The following is a 13,791-nucleotide window of genomic DNA, read 5'->3' as shown; positions in this document are numbered from 1 at the left end:
CTGAATTATTAATTCAATTAATATGCTACATTATTATTTCTTATTTTAACTTGCTCCTATCATTTTTGTTTTGCTTATTCTTATCGACTTCTGTATCATGGTTTGTGATTTCATACCATGGTTATAATAAAGTAGCTGCTACTGCTGCTGCTAAGTCACTTCAGTCGTGTCCGACTCTGTGTGACCCCATAGATGGCAGCCCACCAGGCTCCCCTGTCCCTGGGATGCTCCAGGCAAGAACACTGGAGTGGGTTGCCATTTCCTTCTCCAATGCATGAAAGTGAAAAGTGAAAGTGAAGTCGCTCAGTCGTGTCTGACTCTTAGCGACCCCATGGACTACAGCCCACCAGGCTCCTCCATCCATGGGATTTTCCAGGCAAGAGGACTGGAGTGGGGTGCCACTGCCTTCTCCGTAATAAAGTAGAATTGCTATTTAATGTTCTTTGTAAATTGAATTGTCAATGTTTATGTCTTTTACTATGTCTCCTGGAAAGCAGGAACATCTATAATAAGCATTTTAATGCAACTACATCTTTGCAAATTATATTCGTTACTAAGCAATAGCTCACTTAAAGTAAGAAGCTAATCTTGTTCACATTTATAGTCTCAATATCCATTCTAAAGTCTGTTTTATTAGAGATACTAGTATTAGAGATACTAGGTGCATGTTACGACTGGAAAATGAATAAGAATGTCATTTGGGATGGCCATGTCCTTAGTTTTATTTGTTCTACTTCTGTGACTGCAAAACTCTGAGCTGGTAATATCTCAGATGGCGTAGTGTGCCATTATCTTATCATCGTCTGCGAAGAAGAGAGAGAGTGAAGTAGAGTGGGACCGATCAGACTAGCAAATCCAGGGCATTGATTGGCAATGAGTTAGAATAATTGCGGAAGGGTATTTAATTGAGACTGGGGAAATAAATCTTCAAGATAGCATTTTGAAGCATTTCTATGTCTATACAAAGTAGCAGCTCATTGTTAATTTACCAAATAGATACTACAGACATATACAGAAATAGACAATGAGGTTTGAAACCACACTGAGCTATACCTAGGAATGTGTTGAATAGGAGATACAAAGGAAGAGTGAGAGAGAGGAATTCTGGGCAATGGCAAATTTCTCTACTTGGTTTTATGTAGTTCTTGAAATAACAGGCAGAACATCCCTAGGAAAGTACTGTCTGAAATACAAATGAAAAAATTTGCTTTACATTTTATTTTTTCTATGTTTATGAGTACACATGCATAAATAACAAAGGATAAAAATAAAATTCATGCAGTGGTTACCTATGGGGAAGGTGGAACTTGAGGGACTATATCAAGGAGGACTTTGGCTTTTTCTATAAAATCTTTTATTAGTGGGAATATATTTATTAATATTTCTTGTATAACTAAATTTTAATTCAAAAGCCATTTGCAAAGTTTTTTTTTGACTACTTGACAGAAAACAGGAGGAAAAGGGACAATGTTAGAGCCCTATAAACTTAAAAGGAAGCCAAGATTTAGTGTAGAAAGTTAAGTGTTGTAGATGGAGATGAAAGAGATATTTTGGTATTAGGACAGTCAAGAAATACAGATTCATTGCATGCAGAAGCAAAAGGAAAGTGAGCATTTGAAGATGGTTTATAAGTTTTTGTCTCTGACATTGGAAAAAATTTCCAAACGTACCTCATAGCAGTTCTGGAAAACACATTCAATTTTTTTTAAATGGCTTAAATTATTCTTAGTCAATTTGAGCTTTACGGAAACTGGGATCAGTTCCTGAGAGTGCAATCTCAAGTTCCAAAGTAACCCTTTCTCTATATGATTGAGAAATTCAGAACTGATCAATTACTAGATAACACAGGCAGAAAAACTGGGATAAGTTATAAGAGCAATTTCTTATGTTATACATGCCAAACATTGAATTGAATAACTTATCACTGGAATTGTTCAGAAGGACAATTTGATAGTCTATTATGTTCAGTTCAACTCAACAATTGTCACTATGTCTGCTCTGTGAGAGATATTTTGCTATGTGGTGTAGAAGTTTCAAAGAAAATTAAGGCATTTTTTTTAATTTAGGGAATTTATAGCCTTGTGGAAAGTATAATAATTATATACAAATGTATAGTCAAAACATTTAAAGGCAAAAAGTATACAGATAAAGCACTCAAAAGGCAAATTATGGGAAGAAGAGATCAGATGTCACCGAAATAATCATGAAAAATTTAATGAAGAAGATATTTAAAGAGGAGCCTTGAGATATCAGTAGAGTTTCAAGTTGGAGTTGGAGTTGTCAGGATTGAAGTGGAGTAAACAGTAAAACACACCATTAGGAAAGTTGCATGTCCATGACAGAGCATTTATCAGACTGATTTTCTTAGAATTGCAGAATATGTGAAGAGAGAAAAAGATGGATTAAACTTCATAGGAAAGTTGAACCAGAATTGTGGAGGAATCACAGACAGGAGTTTCTTCTTCATTTAGTTGGTGTAAGAGGAATAACCATGAAAGAGATGCTTTTTGGTTTGTTTTTATATTCTAATACAAACTGATTCAGCTATTTGGAAAATTACCTCAAAGTGAATGATGGGTGTTTGGGGGCAGAAATAGCAGTATAGAAAGGAATTTGGTTAGTTATCTGTAAAATTAGCCTAACTGAGAGATAGTGAGATTATGAATTCATATTTTAGTGGAGTAATAGGTAAGATTGCCTTAGGTGGGATTGACTAAATCATGGAGATAAGTGAATTGGATAATATCTAGCTCCACTGGACTGTAAAATTGCATGTTTATAACTCCAATTTGTGATAAATCTTCATTGACTTTGAAATAGATATCTATGATAGCAGAATTGTTAAAGATGTGTTCCCTTGAAACATAAAAGTTTGAGCATAGCTTTTTGAATTGGCTTTGTTTTTACACTATAGATGATGGGATTCATCACAGGAGGGATGAGCAAGTATACATTAGCAATGAGTGTGGGCACATAGGATGGAGCATGTTTTCCAAATCTGTGAACAAAAGACAGGCTGATCAAAGGGATGTAGAATATGGCCACAGCAGTGATATGAGAAATGCAGGTGCTGAAGGCCTTCTTCCTCTCCTCTGGGGATGCAATGTTGAGAACCGAGCGAATGATCAAGACATAGGAAAGCAGGATAAAGACAGAGTCCACCCCAGCAGTAGAGATAATTGCAGTTAGTCCAAATACACTATTGATCTTTGTATCTGAACACGAGAGCTTCATCACATCAGGGTGGAAGCAGTAGGAGTGATGGAGCTCATGACTATGGCAGAATGATAGACGTTTAAGAAGCAGGACTAGTGGTGTCAGAATGACTGTCCCCCTGGTGATGACTGCTAGACCAATCTGTCCAATCCTTGTGTGCGTTAGAATGGTAGCATATCTCAGGGGGTTAGAAATGGCCACAAAACGATCAAAGGCCATAGCCAGGAGCACCGAAGATTCCATGAAAGTGAAGAGGTGAATGAAGAACATCTGTGATAAGCAAGCATTGAAGCTGATTTCCCGGGCATTGACCCAGAAGATTCCCAGTACTGTCACCAGTGTTGAGATGCATAAGCCAATGTCGGTGGTAGACAACATGGACAGGAAGTAGTACATTGGCTCGTGGAGGCTTGGCTCAGTGAGGACTATGAACAGGATCAAAGTATTTCCAGAGAGGGCAGTCAAATAAAGGCAGCAGAATGGGATGGAGATCCAAGTGTGGGCCCATTCAAGTCCAGGGATGCCAGTCAAGAGGAAAGTTGGCAAAGTGGAGTTATGGAAACTTGGCATTAATGTATGCAGGAGTGGAATTCTCTTGTTTGATCTTGACTTTCTAAATTTAAAATTTATTTTTAGTTCAAGTTTACTATAAATTTAGCAAAATTCACAAAACTTCAGAGTACAGCTAAGTCTGGCATCTATATATACCCATGTAACCACTCCCATGATCAGCTGATACATCCTTACCACCAACCCAGAAGGCTTCCTAATGCTTCATCCTTAACAATGTCTACTCCTGTAGTAACCATTGTTCTGACTTCTAGTACTACAATTACTTCTCTCTGATCTTGATCTTGATATAATAGAATTATGTAGTATATACTAATTGCATCTTGCTTCTTTCACAAATATTATGTCTGTGAAGTTCATCACTGAAATAAGATATTGAGTTCAATTTAATTTCAATTTACTTAGCTAAATCTATTTGATGTTTATCACTTATTATCTTATACTTTTTTAAATCTTATACTCTTACCAATATTTTTAGTATGTATTTTATTCTTCAACTGGATTATAAACTTCTACTTGAGAATAGGAGTTAATCTTAATTCTGCTACATAAGAATAGGAGTGAATTTTATCTAATCTTTGCTTCATAGAATTCATTGCTCATAGTAGATATTCAATGTGTTTCTGGTAATTGATTTATATTTTATTTGCCTTCTTGAAATACTCTATTCAACCATGAGCAGAACTTGGTCTAAGAAAACAATTGACTAATTTTGCCTTGGAATTTTAGAATTATTAAACTCAGATTCTAAGTGAAAAGTCATTTTAACTTAGCAGGGAAACCTCTCTTTGTCAGGTTTCACTTATACCTAAAACTCTACCCTAGATAACATCAGTTTATCCTGCCTTGTTATATTTATTTACTAAAGTGAACTAGAGGGAAGAGGCTTCAGGTCCTGTGAATCTGAAGCTTGATATTGTTTTTAATTTGTAACATTAAAATATTGCTTTGCTTACCATTATAGAGTCTGCCTCTGTTGTGCTAAAAATCAATAGGGAAAAATCTTCTTTTGTGTCATGTATTCCCTGGTCCTTAATCTAGTCTTTGATCTCTTATAGGATTGTTCAGGTATACAATATTGTGTGAATCTAAGACAATGTTCTATACAATGTTCTAGGTATTTTACAAAGATTATTTCATTTGAACCTATGATAAACTTGAGAGAGATATTTTTATTACAGATAAAACAAAGAGAAATTCAGAAGTTAGTATAAATTACCAAAGGTCATAAAATCTGGAAGAGATTACACTGAGAATCAGAAAATAAGACTTTAGAACTTGTGCTATTAAAAACTACACTATACTTCCTAATGAAAATAATAATTATAATAATAATAATGATGATTACTTGTATTTCAACAGTAATATAATTCTCTATTAATACATATGGCAACCATGTTAGAGATATCTATGTTTTCAAATCTCCTATATGATAGTTTCATGGTTCAGAGATGAAGCAACTGTATTTCTGGATTGCATATGTTTTGGAGGACATCTAGATAAATTATTGAAACAATTTATCAAACAATTTAGCAAACGGGAAATTCTTAAGCATAATATGGGATACATTAATTCAAATTAATCTATAGTAGACATAAATTTATTGTAAAAATAAAGCTATTGTCCAAAATATATTTTGAGCTCATTTAAGACTTCTGTTTTTCCTTTAAAAGCCATCCAAGATAATTTTCATTAAGTATATCCATTTTTGTACAATTTTATCATCAAATTAACTACATAACTTACTTATGGATGTAGTCAAAGTTTAGTTTGACTATTTCTCCAACATCCTGTTATCTATTTATACATACTTTCAATTCCATAGGCATCTCATGGATAATGTTATTTTATTCATTTATTTTCCAAATTTAAAATATTTATTTAATCTGAAGCTAATCTCCTAAATATTTCCCTGTTAGCTTAGTGGTAAAGAATCTGCCTGCCAATGCAAGAGTTATTGGTTCGATCCCTGGGTCAGGAATATTCCCTGGAGAAGGAAATGGCAACTTACTCCAGTATTCTTGTCTGGGAAATCCCATGGACAGAGGAACCTGGTGGGCGTCCATGGGGTCAAAAAAGAATCAGACACAATTTAGCGACTAGACAGCAACAACAAATCTCTTAAATATTAGATCCATCTCTTTAACTCTTGGATTTCTCCATTAAAGTATCTCAAAGTCAACTCAAGCACCAAATGATGGCATCTGAATTATTTCCCACAACTTGTATATTCTATTTCTTCCCATTTTGATTGCCAGCTCTATAGATCTGTTGTCAATCTATAGGTCTATGGTAACTTAATATATCAGGGTGCCTAATTCAGAAATCTGAATGTACTCTCACTTCCCATCTGTTGATCATCGATATCTATCTATGTTGCAACTCCTTCTAATTTGTATAGCATATTGCTTTCAGAGTTTTCTAAGATTTAAAATAGACTTTGGGATTAAAATATACACACTACTATACATAAAATAGACAACCAAAGGGGACCTACTGTATGGCACAGGGAGCTATACTCAATATCTTGTAATAACCTATAATGGGAAAGAATCTAAAAAAGAATATGAATGTAAATGTAAATACATATATAGATACATATACACACATATACATATATGTATATAGGCATCACTGAGTCACTTTGCTCTACACCTGGAACTAACCCAACATTGTAAAACAACTATATTTCAATAAATTGTTTTTAAAAATAAAATAGAATAGACTTCCATTTTAAAGTATTTTTAGCCATTTATTTATTGGGAGAGAAACCAGTCTTTCCCAATGTTCTATTAAGTTTTGAAAAAAAGATACGGGGGAAGAGAAATAGACCAAAGAAACACTGAAGTTAAAGCTGACAGATAGTCTTCATCCAGAATTTTTTGAAGGTGATTAACTGCTCCTAACTAAGGAATATAGACATGAATTGAGTCAAAACATAGGACAGAACTTAAAGCCATTATGACAGACTACATTCAGGAATCCAGAGTCTGTATCCAAAAAAAAAAAAAAAAATCACCTTTTTTTAAAGGATATTTAACTATACGGTGACCTAGGGCGTTTTTCTTTCCCAGACATCTCATCTCAAGAAAAACAGGCAAAGACGATGGTGTGAGGGGTGTCATTAGTAGAGACATGTTGAATTTTGAAATATTCACTAAAGTACATCTTTGTCAGCAGAAGTGAAAACAGAAGAAAATTTGGCAACAGCATAATTCTGGAATTTAGGTTTTAACTGCCTCTCTTTCCAAAGTGGCAAAGAGCTAGAAGTGTTGGTAGCATGGGTGTTAGTGGGACTGTAGGTTCTAGAAACTGGAAAATGGGTCAGAACTTGCACTCTACGTGATCATAATTTGTGAGACAGCATCCAAGATCAAGTCATATGAGTAGTTTATTGGGGGTAAAAAGGTGTGAAAAGATCTTTGCACTACAGAAAAAAAATGCTAGTATAAAATCTTTAAAATATTGCATAAAAATAAAAAGAGAATAGCATCTCAGTCATCATTATCAAAGATGTTAAAACCCCTGTAGAACGAAGAAGAAAATATCCTAAGGTAATTCAGCTAATAGACCATAAAGCATTATGAAAGAAAAAAATTGGAAAAGAAAGCCCAAAATAATGAGATACTAGTAACATAAAGAATTAAAGCAAATATTAGATGTAATTCAAATCAGAATTGAGGTACAATAATTTAAAGATTTTATTTTGAGGTTTTGTTATTATATGTACCATGAAATACACACATAAAAGAAGCACATTTATTTATTTATTTTTTTGCCATGATTAACTAAACAGATAAGAACAGAACATCTACATGGGGTTTGGGATTTCTGAATAGATATCCGAGCCATAGAAGTCAACAAAACAGGGGAAGTAAGAATAACCAGGAGCTCCGAGGGCCTGGAGATAAGGTACCAAGGTGAGCGGGGAATGCCTTACCTTTCAAGATGTGGAAAATTAGAAGGCATACAAAGAAAGATGTTGAAGTAGCAATGCCAGAAGACTAGATAAATTGTTGTCTTCACTTCTGAAAAAAGTTTTCCTTTTATTTAAGCTAAATTACTAATGATGCAGCCTTATTTCATCAGACGTATTTTATTATAGATACAACCAAGTACTGTTTCTGATCTGAAAGCAGCTGCTTGACTTGGCATTTAGACAAGAGGAAAGACTTCTCTTACTCTTATTTTGGGTGAGTGTATGGGGGCCACCCATTTACCTCTAAGAATGGAGAATTTTATAAGGGAACTTGCTGATGTAGTCATTTACTCAGCGGGAAGAAAAACACCCCAGGGGAATGTGCCCTTCTGTTGTGCTTTACCTCCCTGCCTCCAGGTTATCTTTCTGGCACCAGGAAATGTGATGCTAAGACAGACACAAAAGAACCAAGAAAAATGAACATTGACACAGCAAATCTGTGTTTACCTGCTTTAATTAAAAATAAAAATGAATCATTATTTGAGCATGGATATGTCATTTAATGAGGATCCAGTAATCCTTAATTTTCATTCTTTGTGTTTCTCTTGACTCTATCACATAGCTTTTCATGCACAACTAAGTGAAATAATAGATGCTTTGAAAGTATCTCCAGGTAATAACATAGTAGCAGGGTGATAGTGCATATGCATTAAATGTAGTTAAAATGAGCAAATGCATTCCTATAATTTAGAAGTAAGCAGTAAAATAGAATTACAAAGTCAAGTGGCTCCAGGAGTGTAGCCCTTTTCATACAAGAAGAAAAATTTGGCAACATGGTTCCCTGGTGACTCAGATGGTAAAGAATTTGTCTGTAATGCAGGAGACATGAGTTTGATTCCTGGGTCAGGAAGATCCCCTGGAGAAGGGAATGGCTACCCACTCCAGTATTCTTGCCTGGGAAATCCCATGGACAGAGGAGCCTGGCAGGCTATGGTCCATGTGGTTGCAAAAGAGTTGGACATGACTTAGTATCTAAACAACAAATCATCTAAGATGCCAAAACCTCTTCCATCCTTCTCTCCTAAACTCAAGGTCAAGCTTGCAAAGTATGACAATTCTTCTAGCCCCCTTGTCACCCATTCTTGTCTTGTTTTTGTTATAAATGTTACCTAGCTAACCCCTTGTTGGTTGTTTGTCTATTTTGTCCCAGGGATGTCCCACTACTGCTTGGACATTAAGCTCTCTTGTCTACCCTTCAGACTTTGGGGGTTCTTATAATTGCAGCCTCCTGGTTTTTTCTGATTAATCACTGCTATCTGGCCTCTGTTATGTCAAGGCCTTACCATGTGCAAGGATATTAATGAGCCTGGCTCTATGACTGCATCTCCAACGGTCATTCCTGGTCAGCAGAGTAGAGCCACTTCTCAACTTCTTAGTGATGCTGATATCATCTTCACATGTCACTCCTTAATAGCCTTTGAATGACATGTCCTCTAGGCCCTCTTCAAGGACACACTCAAGGGTGGGTCTTATGGCTTTATATAATCTACTCAGAGCAGTTTGCTCACTTTTGTCAGCTGCTCTATTATGTTGGTTAAAGAATGGTTCCTAGAAGAGGTAGAATTTGAATACAATGTAGATTAAAAACCAAAGAGGAATTAATGTGATATTCTAGAGTGGGAAGTAGTAAGATTCAATGTGGAGTTAACCTCTTATATCAGTGGAATGGTGAGAATTCAAATTCAAGCCTACTTAGAATCCTGGCTAATGACGTAGATAAGCAAGTAACTTATTTCAAGGCTGAGAGATGTCAACTAGATCCATCCTTCTGCAGGAAAAATTTTAATTTTTTCCATAAATTGATCAAATGGGAATTACTGGACAGAATTGGAAAAAGGGAAAGACAGAACACAACAGATATACATAAATGAAAGAATCAGGGCATACGTAAGGTATAGAAAAACATAGTGAAAACAGTGTTATGCCTTCACATTCACATAGCTGTTTTTGTTTTTGTTTTTCCCCTTGTCAGCTTCTTTTATTTCTACCTGTGACCTAGGGAATGAGCTACTCTGATCTACAAGATTCTCCTGAGTATCTTTTTCATGGTGCTTGTTGAAGTACTGAATTTTATTAGAATGCTAATTTAGTAAATTTACCTCAAGTCCACTCTGCATCTAAGCGAAGCACAAGCTAACCTCCTTTACTGATTTACAGTAAGTAGCATGTATATGTGGAGAAGGAAACGGCAACCCACTCCAGTATTCTTGCCTAGAGAATCCTGTGGACAGAGGAGCCTGGTGGGCTGCTGTCTATGGGGTCACACAGAGTCAGACACGACTGAAGTGACTTAGCAATAGCAGCAGCAGCAGCAGCATGCTGTGTATGTAGTATCCTAGATAATTTGTAGACCAATACAATTCAAGCTAAATAAAATTATCCAAGTTTCTGCTTTCATCTCATAAAATCCCTAAATATATTTCTCCCTTCCCATCATCTTTTGTGTGTGTGTGTGTGTTTGTGTGTGTGTGGGCGTGCGTTCAGGTCCAGCCAGAAGTATCCAAAGAGATATAGAATCTTTTCTTTAGCAGGTTTAGCTAGGATTACATTTTATAATGCTATAGGCCTTTGGGCATCTCAAAGTAAAAGTTCTTCAACTTTAACATTTTTATGTGTTCTGTATTTCTGAAGCTCTATGCAGGAAACAGGCATGTAGAATTGTCAGAACAAAAGTCCCCTATATATACAATTCAGGAAGAACAATGGAATTTCTAAACCAAATCTATAAATCAATTCTTCTTAAAATAGTAGTGTTCAAGCAAAAGATGTTCTTTAAGCAACTAATGAAAATCTTGTAACCTAAATTCACTTGGAAAAATCTTATGGAGAGAAAAAAACAGAAGGAAAGAGGAGGAAATATTTTGTGTTTTCATATTCTTTGATGCTGTGCCTAGATAGGACCTATGAATTTAAAATTCAGGAGAGTATTCTTCCATGAAGAGCAAAATGGTGACACAATACCTCTTACATTATTCCACAGATTTGCTTCCAGAATACTCTTCTCCATTTACCTTTGGAAACATTTTCAGCTTAGAAGCCAGCACAAATAAGGGGTATAACTTTGTATTAGCAACTATCACAACACTTCATACATTATTTTATAAATTTTTTGTCTCTATAATTATTTTACACATTAGATTTTAAGGGCATTATCTTCTAATTTCTATTGCTTTTCACAAAGCCAAATGTAAGACAGACCCCAGTCACTGGTATGCTGGCAAACTGAAATCCTAGGAAAAAAGAAACAAAATTCATTTGCAATATTTATCAATTCCATAGTATCAGTGGTGATTCTAGCTGTCAATGTGGCATCATTAATGCAGAGTTGAGAAGAGATGCACACCATGGCTTCGGGCAAACTGGTGTGAGTTGGCTCGAGCTCACAGCTGCCCCCAGTGTTTCTGAGATTCATGGCTCATCCCTCCTATCATGGACCACTTTTCCAAAGGCACTAATATTGATGGGTCTCCCATCAGGTTTCCATCTCCATTTTCCTCTGTATTTTTCAACTATTTTGTGCAACTGAGCTTTAAGTTTCTGTCTATCTCTTAAATTGATACTGTTATCCTGCATCTCTTTTCAGGAACCAAACTTTTTAAGTCTAGCTATGTATCATCATTTATAGCCTAAAAATTATGAATTCTTTACTTTGGTTCTTTGACTAAGAGGGCCATGTAGGCCCTGCACGGCATTTTGTGAATCCTCTGACATTCTATGGAAAATAATATGAGTATTTTTAATATGTGATTGTTTTCTGGAAAAGGGTTGATGGATTTCTTTAGGTTTCAAAAGGACCTTTGTACACAAGAAAGTTAACAAATTCTACCTCAAAGGTCCTTACATGCCATTTTATGATCTCTTCCAGTTCTCTAAATTGCTATAGTGAATTAGCTAATATCCCTAATCCTTGAAGATTTTCTATTGGTTGTTCAGTACTAGATAATGACCTATGCCATGGCATGCAAGCCATATCTATTTCTACTTTTTGTACTATTAATTATGAATAAAGACTAAAAGCTAAAATATACTGCTAGAAATTCATTACAATATTTTAAATGCATGATACACAGATGTGAAGACCCAGTTCCTACTTCTGATCTTGTGACATTTTTGTAGTTGCTTTTAGAAGAGTACACAATATGTTTGTGAAGAACACATTATCTAAGATATAAAAAGCGTGAATTCAAGTCTCAATCCTGCTCTGTTAGATGTCTTGCCTTTGATGGCCTAAATGTCTTTGACTAAGTTTCTTCACCTCTAAAATACAATTAATCATTTCAATGAGCAGTTTTGAAGAATAAATGGTATATATTAAAGGCAGTTAATAGAATGCCTAGTATAAAATACACAATAAATGTTAGTTACTATAGGCATTACTTAAATTATTTCATTATTACTATTTTTCTGCTTCTATTATTGGACTGTAAATCCCTTAAGGTATATTATATATGTATTTTATGACTGAAAACTCAAAAATGCTTACTAAATATTTGTTGAACAAATGGAAATATGAGAAGAAAAATGTCCAAAAGACAGTAACCTACCAGAATTGCTTTTCTACAGTGAAAGCCACTTCTATCATGATTTTCTCAAACTTAATTATCTCTGTCTATTTCATAAGAAGACTGAGTATAGCCTTGCGAATCTGCTTTGTTTTTACACTGTAGATGATGGGGTTGAGCACAGGAGGAAAAAGCAGGTACATATCGGCCATCATTGAATGGACTACTTTGGGAGCTGATCGCCCATAGCGATGCACAAATGACAGGCTAATCATGGGGATGTAGAAAACAGAAACTGCTCCAATGTGGGAGACACAGGTGCTAAAAACTTTGCGTCGTTCTTGAGGGGAGGAAATACTGAGAACAGAGTGAATGATCAAGATATAAGACAGAACAATGCATGGCGTATCTACTCCTGTGGTCAGGATGAGATCAATTAATCCACAGATGCTATTGGCCCGAGTATCTGAACATGCTAATTTAATCACATCTGGATGATAGCAGTAGGAGTGGGAAAGTGCATTCCCTCCACAAAAATTGAGGGGCTTAAGAAGCAAAAGTAGTGGTACAATTAATACTATAGTGCGTATAACTATCAAGAGACCCACCTGAATGATTCCATAATTAGTGAGAATGGTAGTGTACCTCAGAGGATCACAGATGGCCACATAGCGGTCAAAGGCCATAGCCAGCAGCACCCCAGATTCTGTGAAGGTAAACCCATGAAGAAAAAACATCTGGATAATGCACATATCTAGACTGATTTCACTTGCATCAAACCAGAGGATACCTAATGTGGTTGACATTGTGGAAACAGTCAAACCCAAGTCAGCAGCTGCCAGCATGGAGAGGAAATAGCACATGGGCTCATGGAGACTCTGCTGGGTGATGATGACAAACAGGATCATGCTGTTCCCACAGAGGGCAGTGGCATAAAGACAGCAGAAGGGAATGGAGACCCAAGCATGGGCAAACTCTAGGCCAGGAATTCCAGTCAACAAGAAAGTTGGAAATTTAGATGTTGAATTACCTAAGATTTCCATGTTTTCCTGGACTGGTAGCATTTATCTTCACAATGTGCACATCCTATAGAAATAATACATTACATTGTTACATGAAGATATCCAGATAAATTTTCTCTTGGCTAGGAGAGTTATCTAAGGTCATGGATTGTTTATATATATATATACATATATATATATATATATATATAACAGAGTATGATTTATAGCTTTCACTATATATATATAAAACACATTTATTCTTAAATTTAAGAAAACACATCCAAATAATTCCATACATTTTGATAACAACTATTTTCTATATTGATAGAATTTTTTTTTTTTCATGGAAGGTGCCATTTTATTTTATTTTTTATTTTATTTTTATTTTATTTTTTTTTATATTTTATTTATTTATTTTTTTAATTATTATTATTTTTTTTCCAGTGGGTTTTGTCATACATTGATATGAATCAGCATCTCCATCATATTATAAGATTAAATGGGTAGAGAGTTAAGAAAA

The 13,791-nt window shown here is 35.2% G+C and overlaps 2 protein-coding genes across 2 annotated transcripts; both read right to left on the bottom strand.

Annotated features, from left to right (window-relative positions):
• Positions 1-2,841: 2,841 nt before the first annotated feature.
• Positions 2,842-3,786, bottom strand: LOC122450007 (olfactory receptor 51F2-like). The gene has a single exon (XM_043482144.1). It carries the CDS (start codon positions 3,784-3,786, stop codon positions 2,842-2,844), a length of 945 nt encoding a protein of 314 aa, XP_043338079.1.
• An 8,588-nt stretch (positions 3,787-12,374) lies between these two features.
• LOC122450044 (olfactory receptor 51F1-like) lies at positions 12,375-13,331 on the bottom strand. The gene has a single exon (XM_043482172.1). It carries the CDS (start codon positions 13,329-13,331, stop codon positions 12,375-12,377), a length of 957 nt encoding a protein of 318 aa, XP_043338107.1.
• Between the last annotated feature and the right edge of the window lie 460 nt (positions 13,332-13,791).

This window comes from Cervus canadensis, chromosome 11 (assembly GCF_019320065.1).
Source record: "Cervus canadensis isolate Bull #8, Minnesota chromosome 11, ASM1932006v1, whole genome shotgun sequence".
In the NCBI taxonomy this organism is placed as follows: Eukaryota; Metazoa; Chordata; class Mammalia; order Artiodactyla; family Cervidae; genus Cervus; species Cervus canadensis.
Note: the sequence above shows the minus strand (reverse complement) of the source record. Positions and strands in the feature narration are given on the sequence as shown.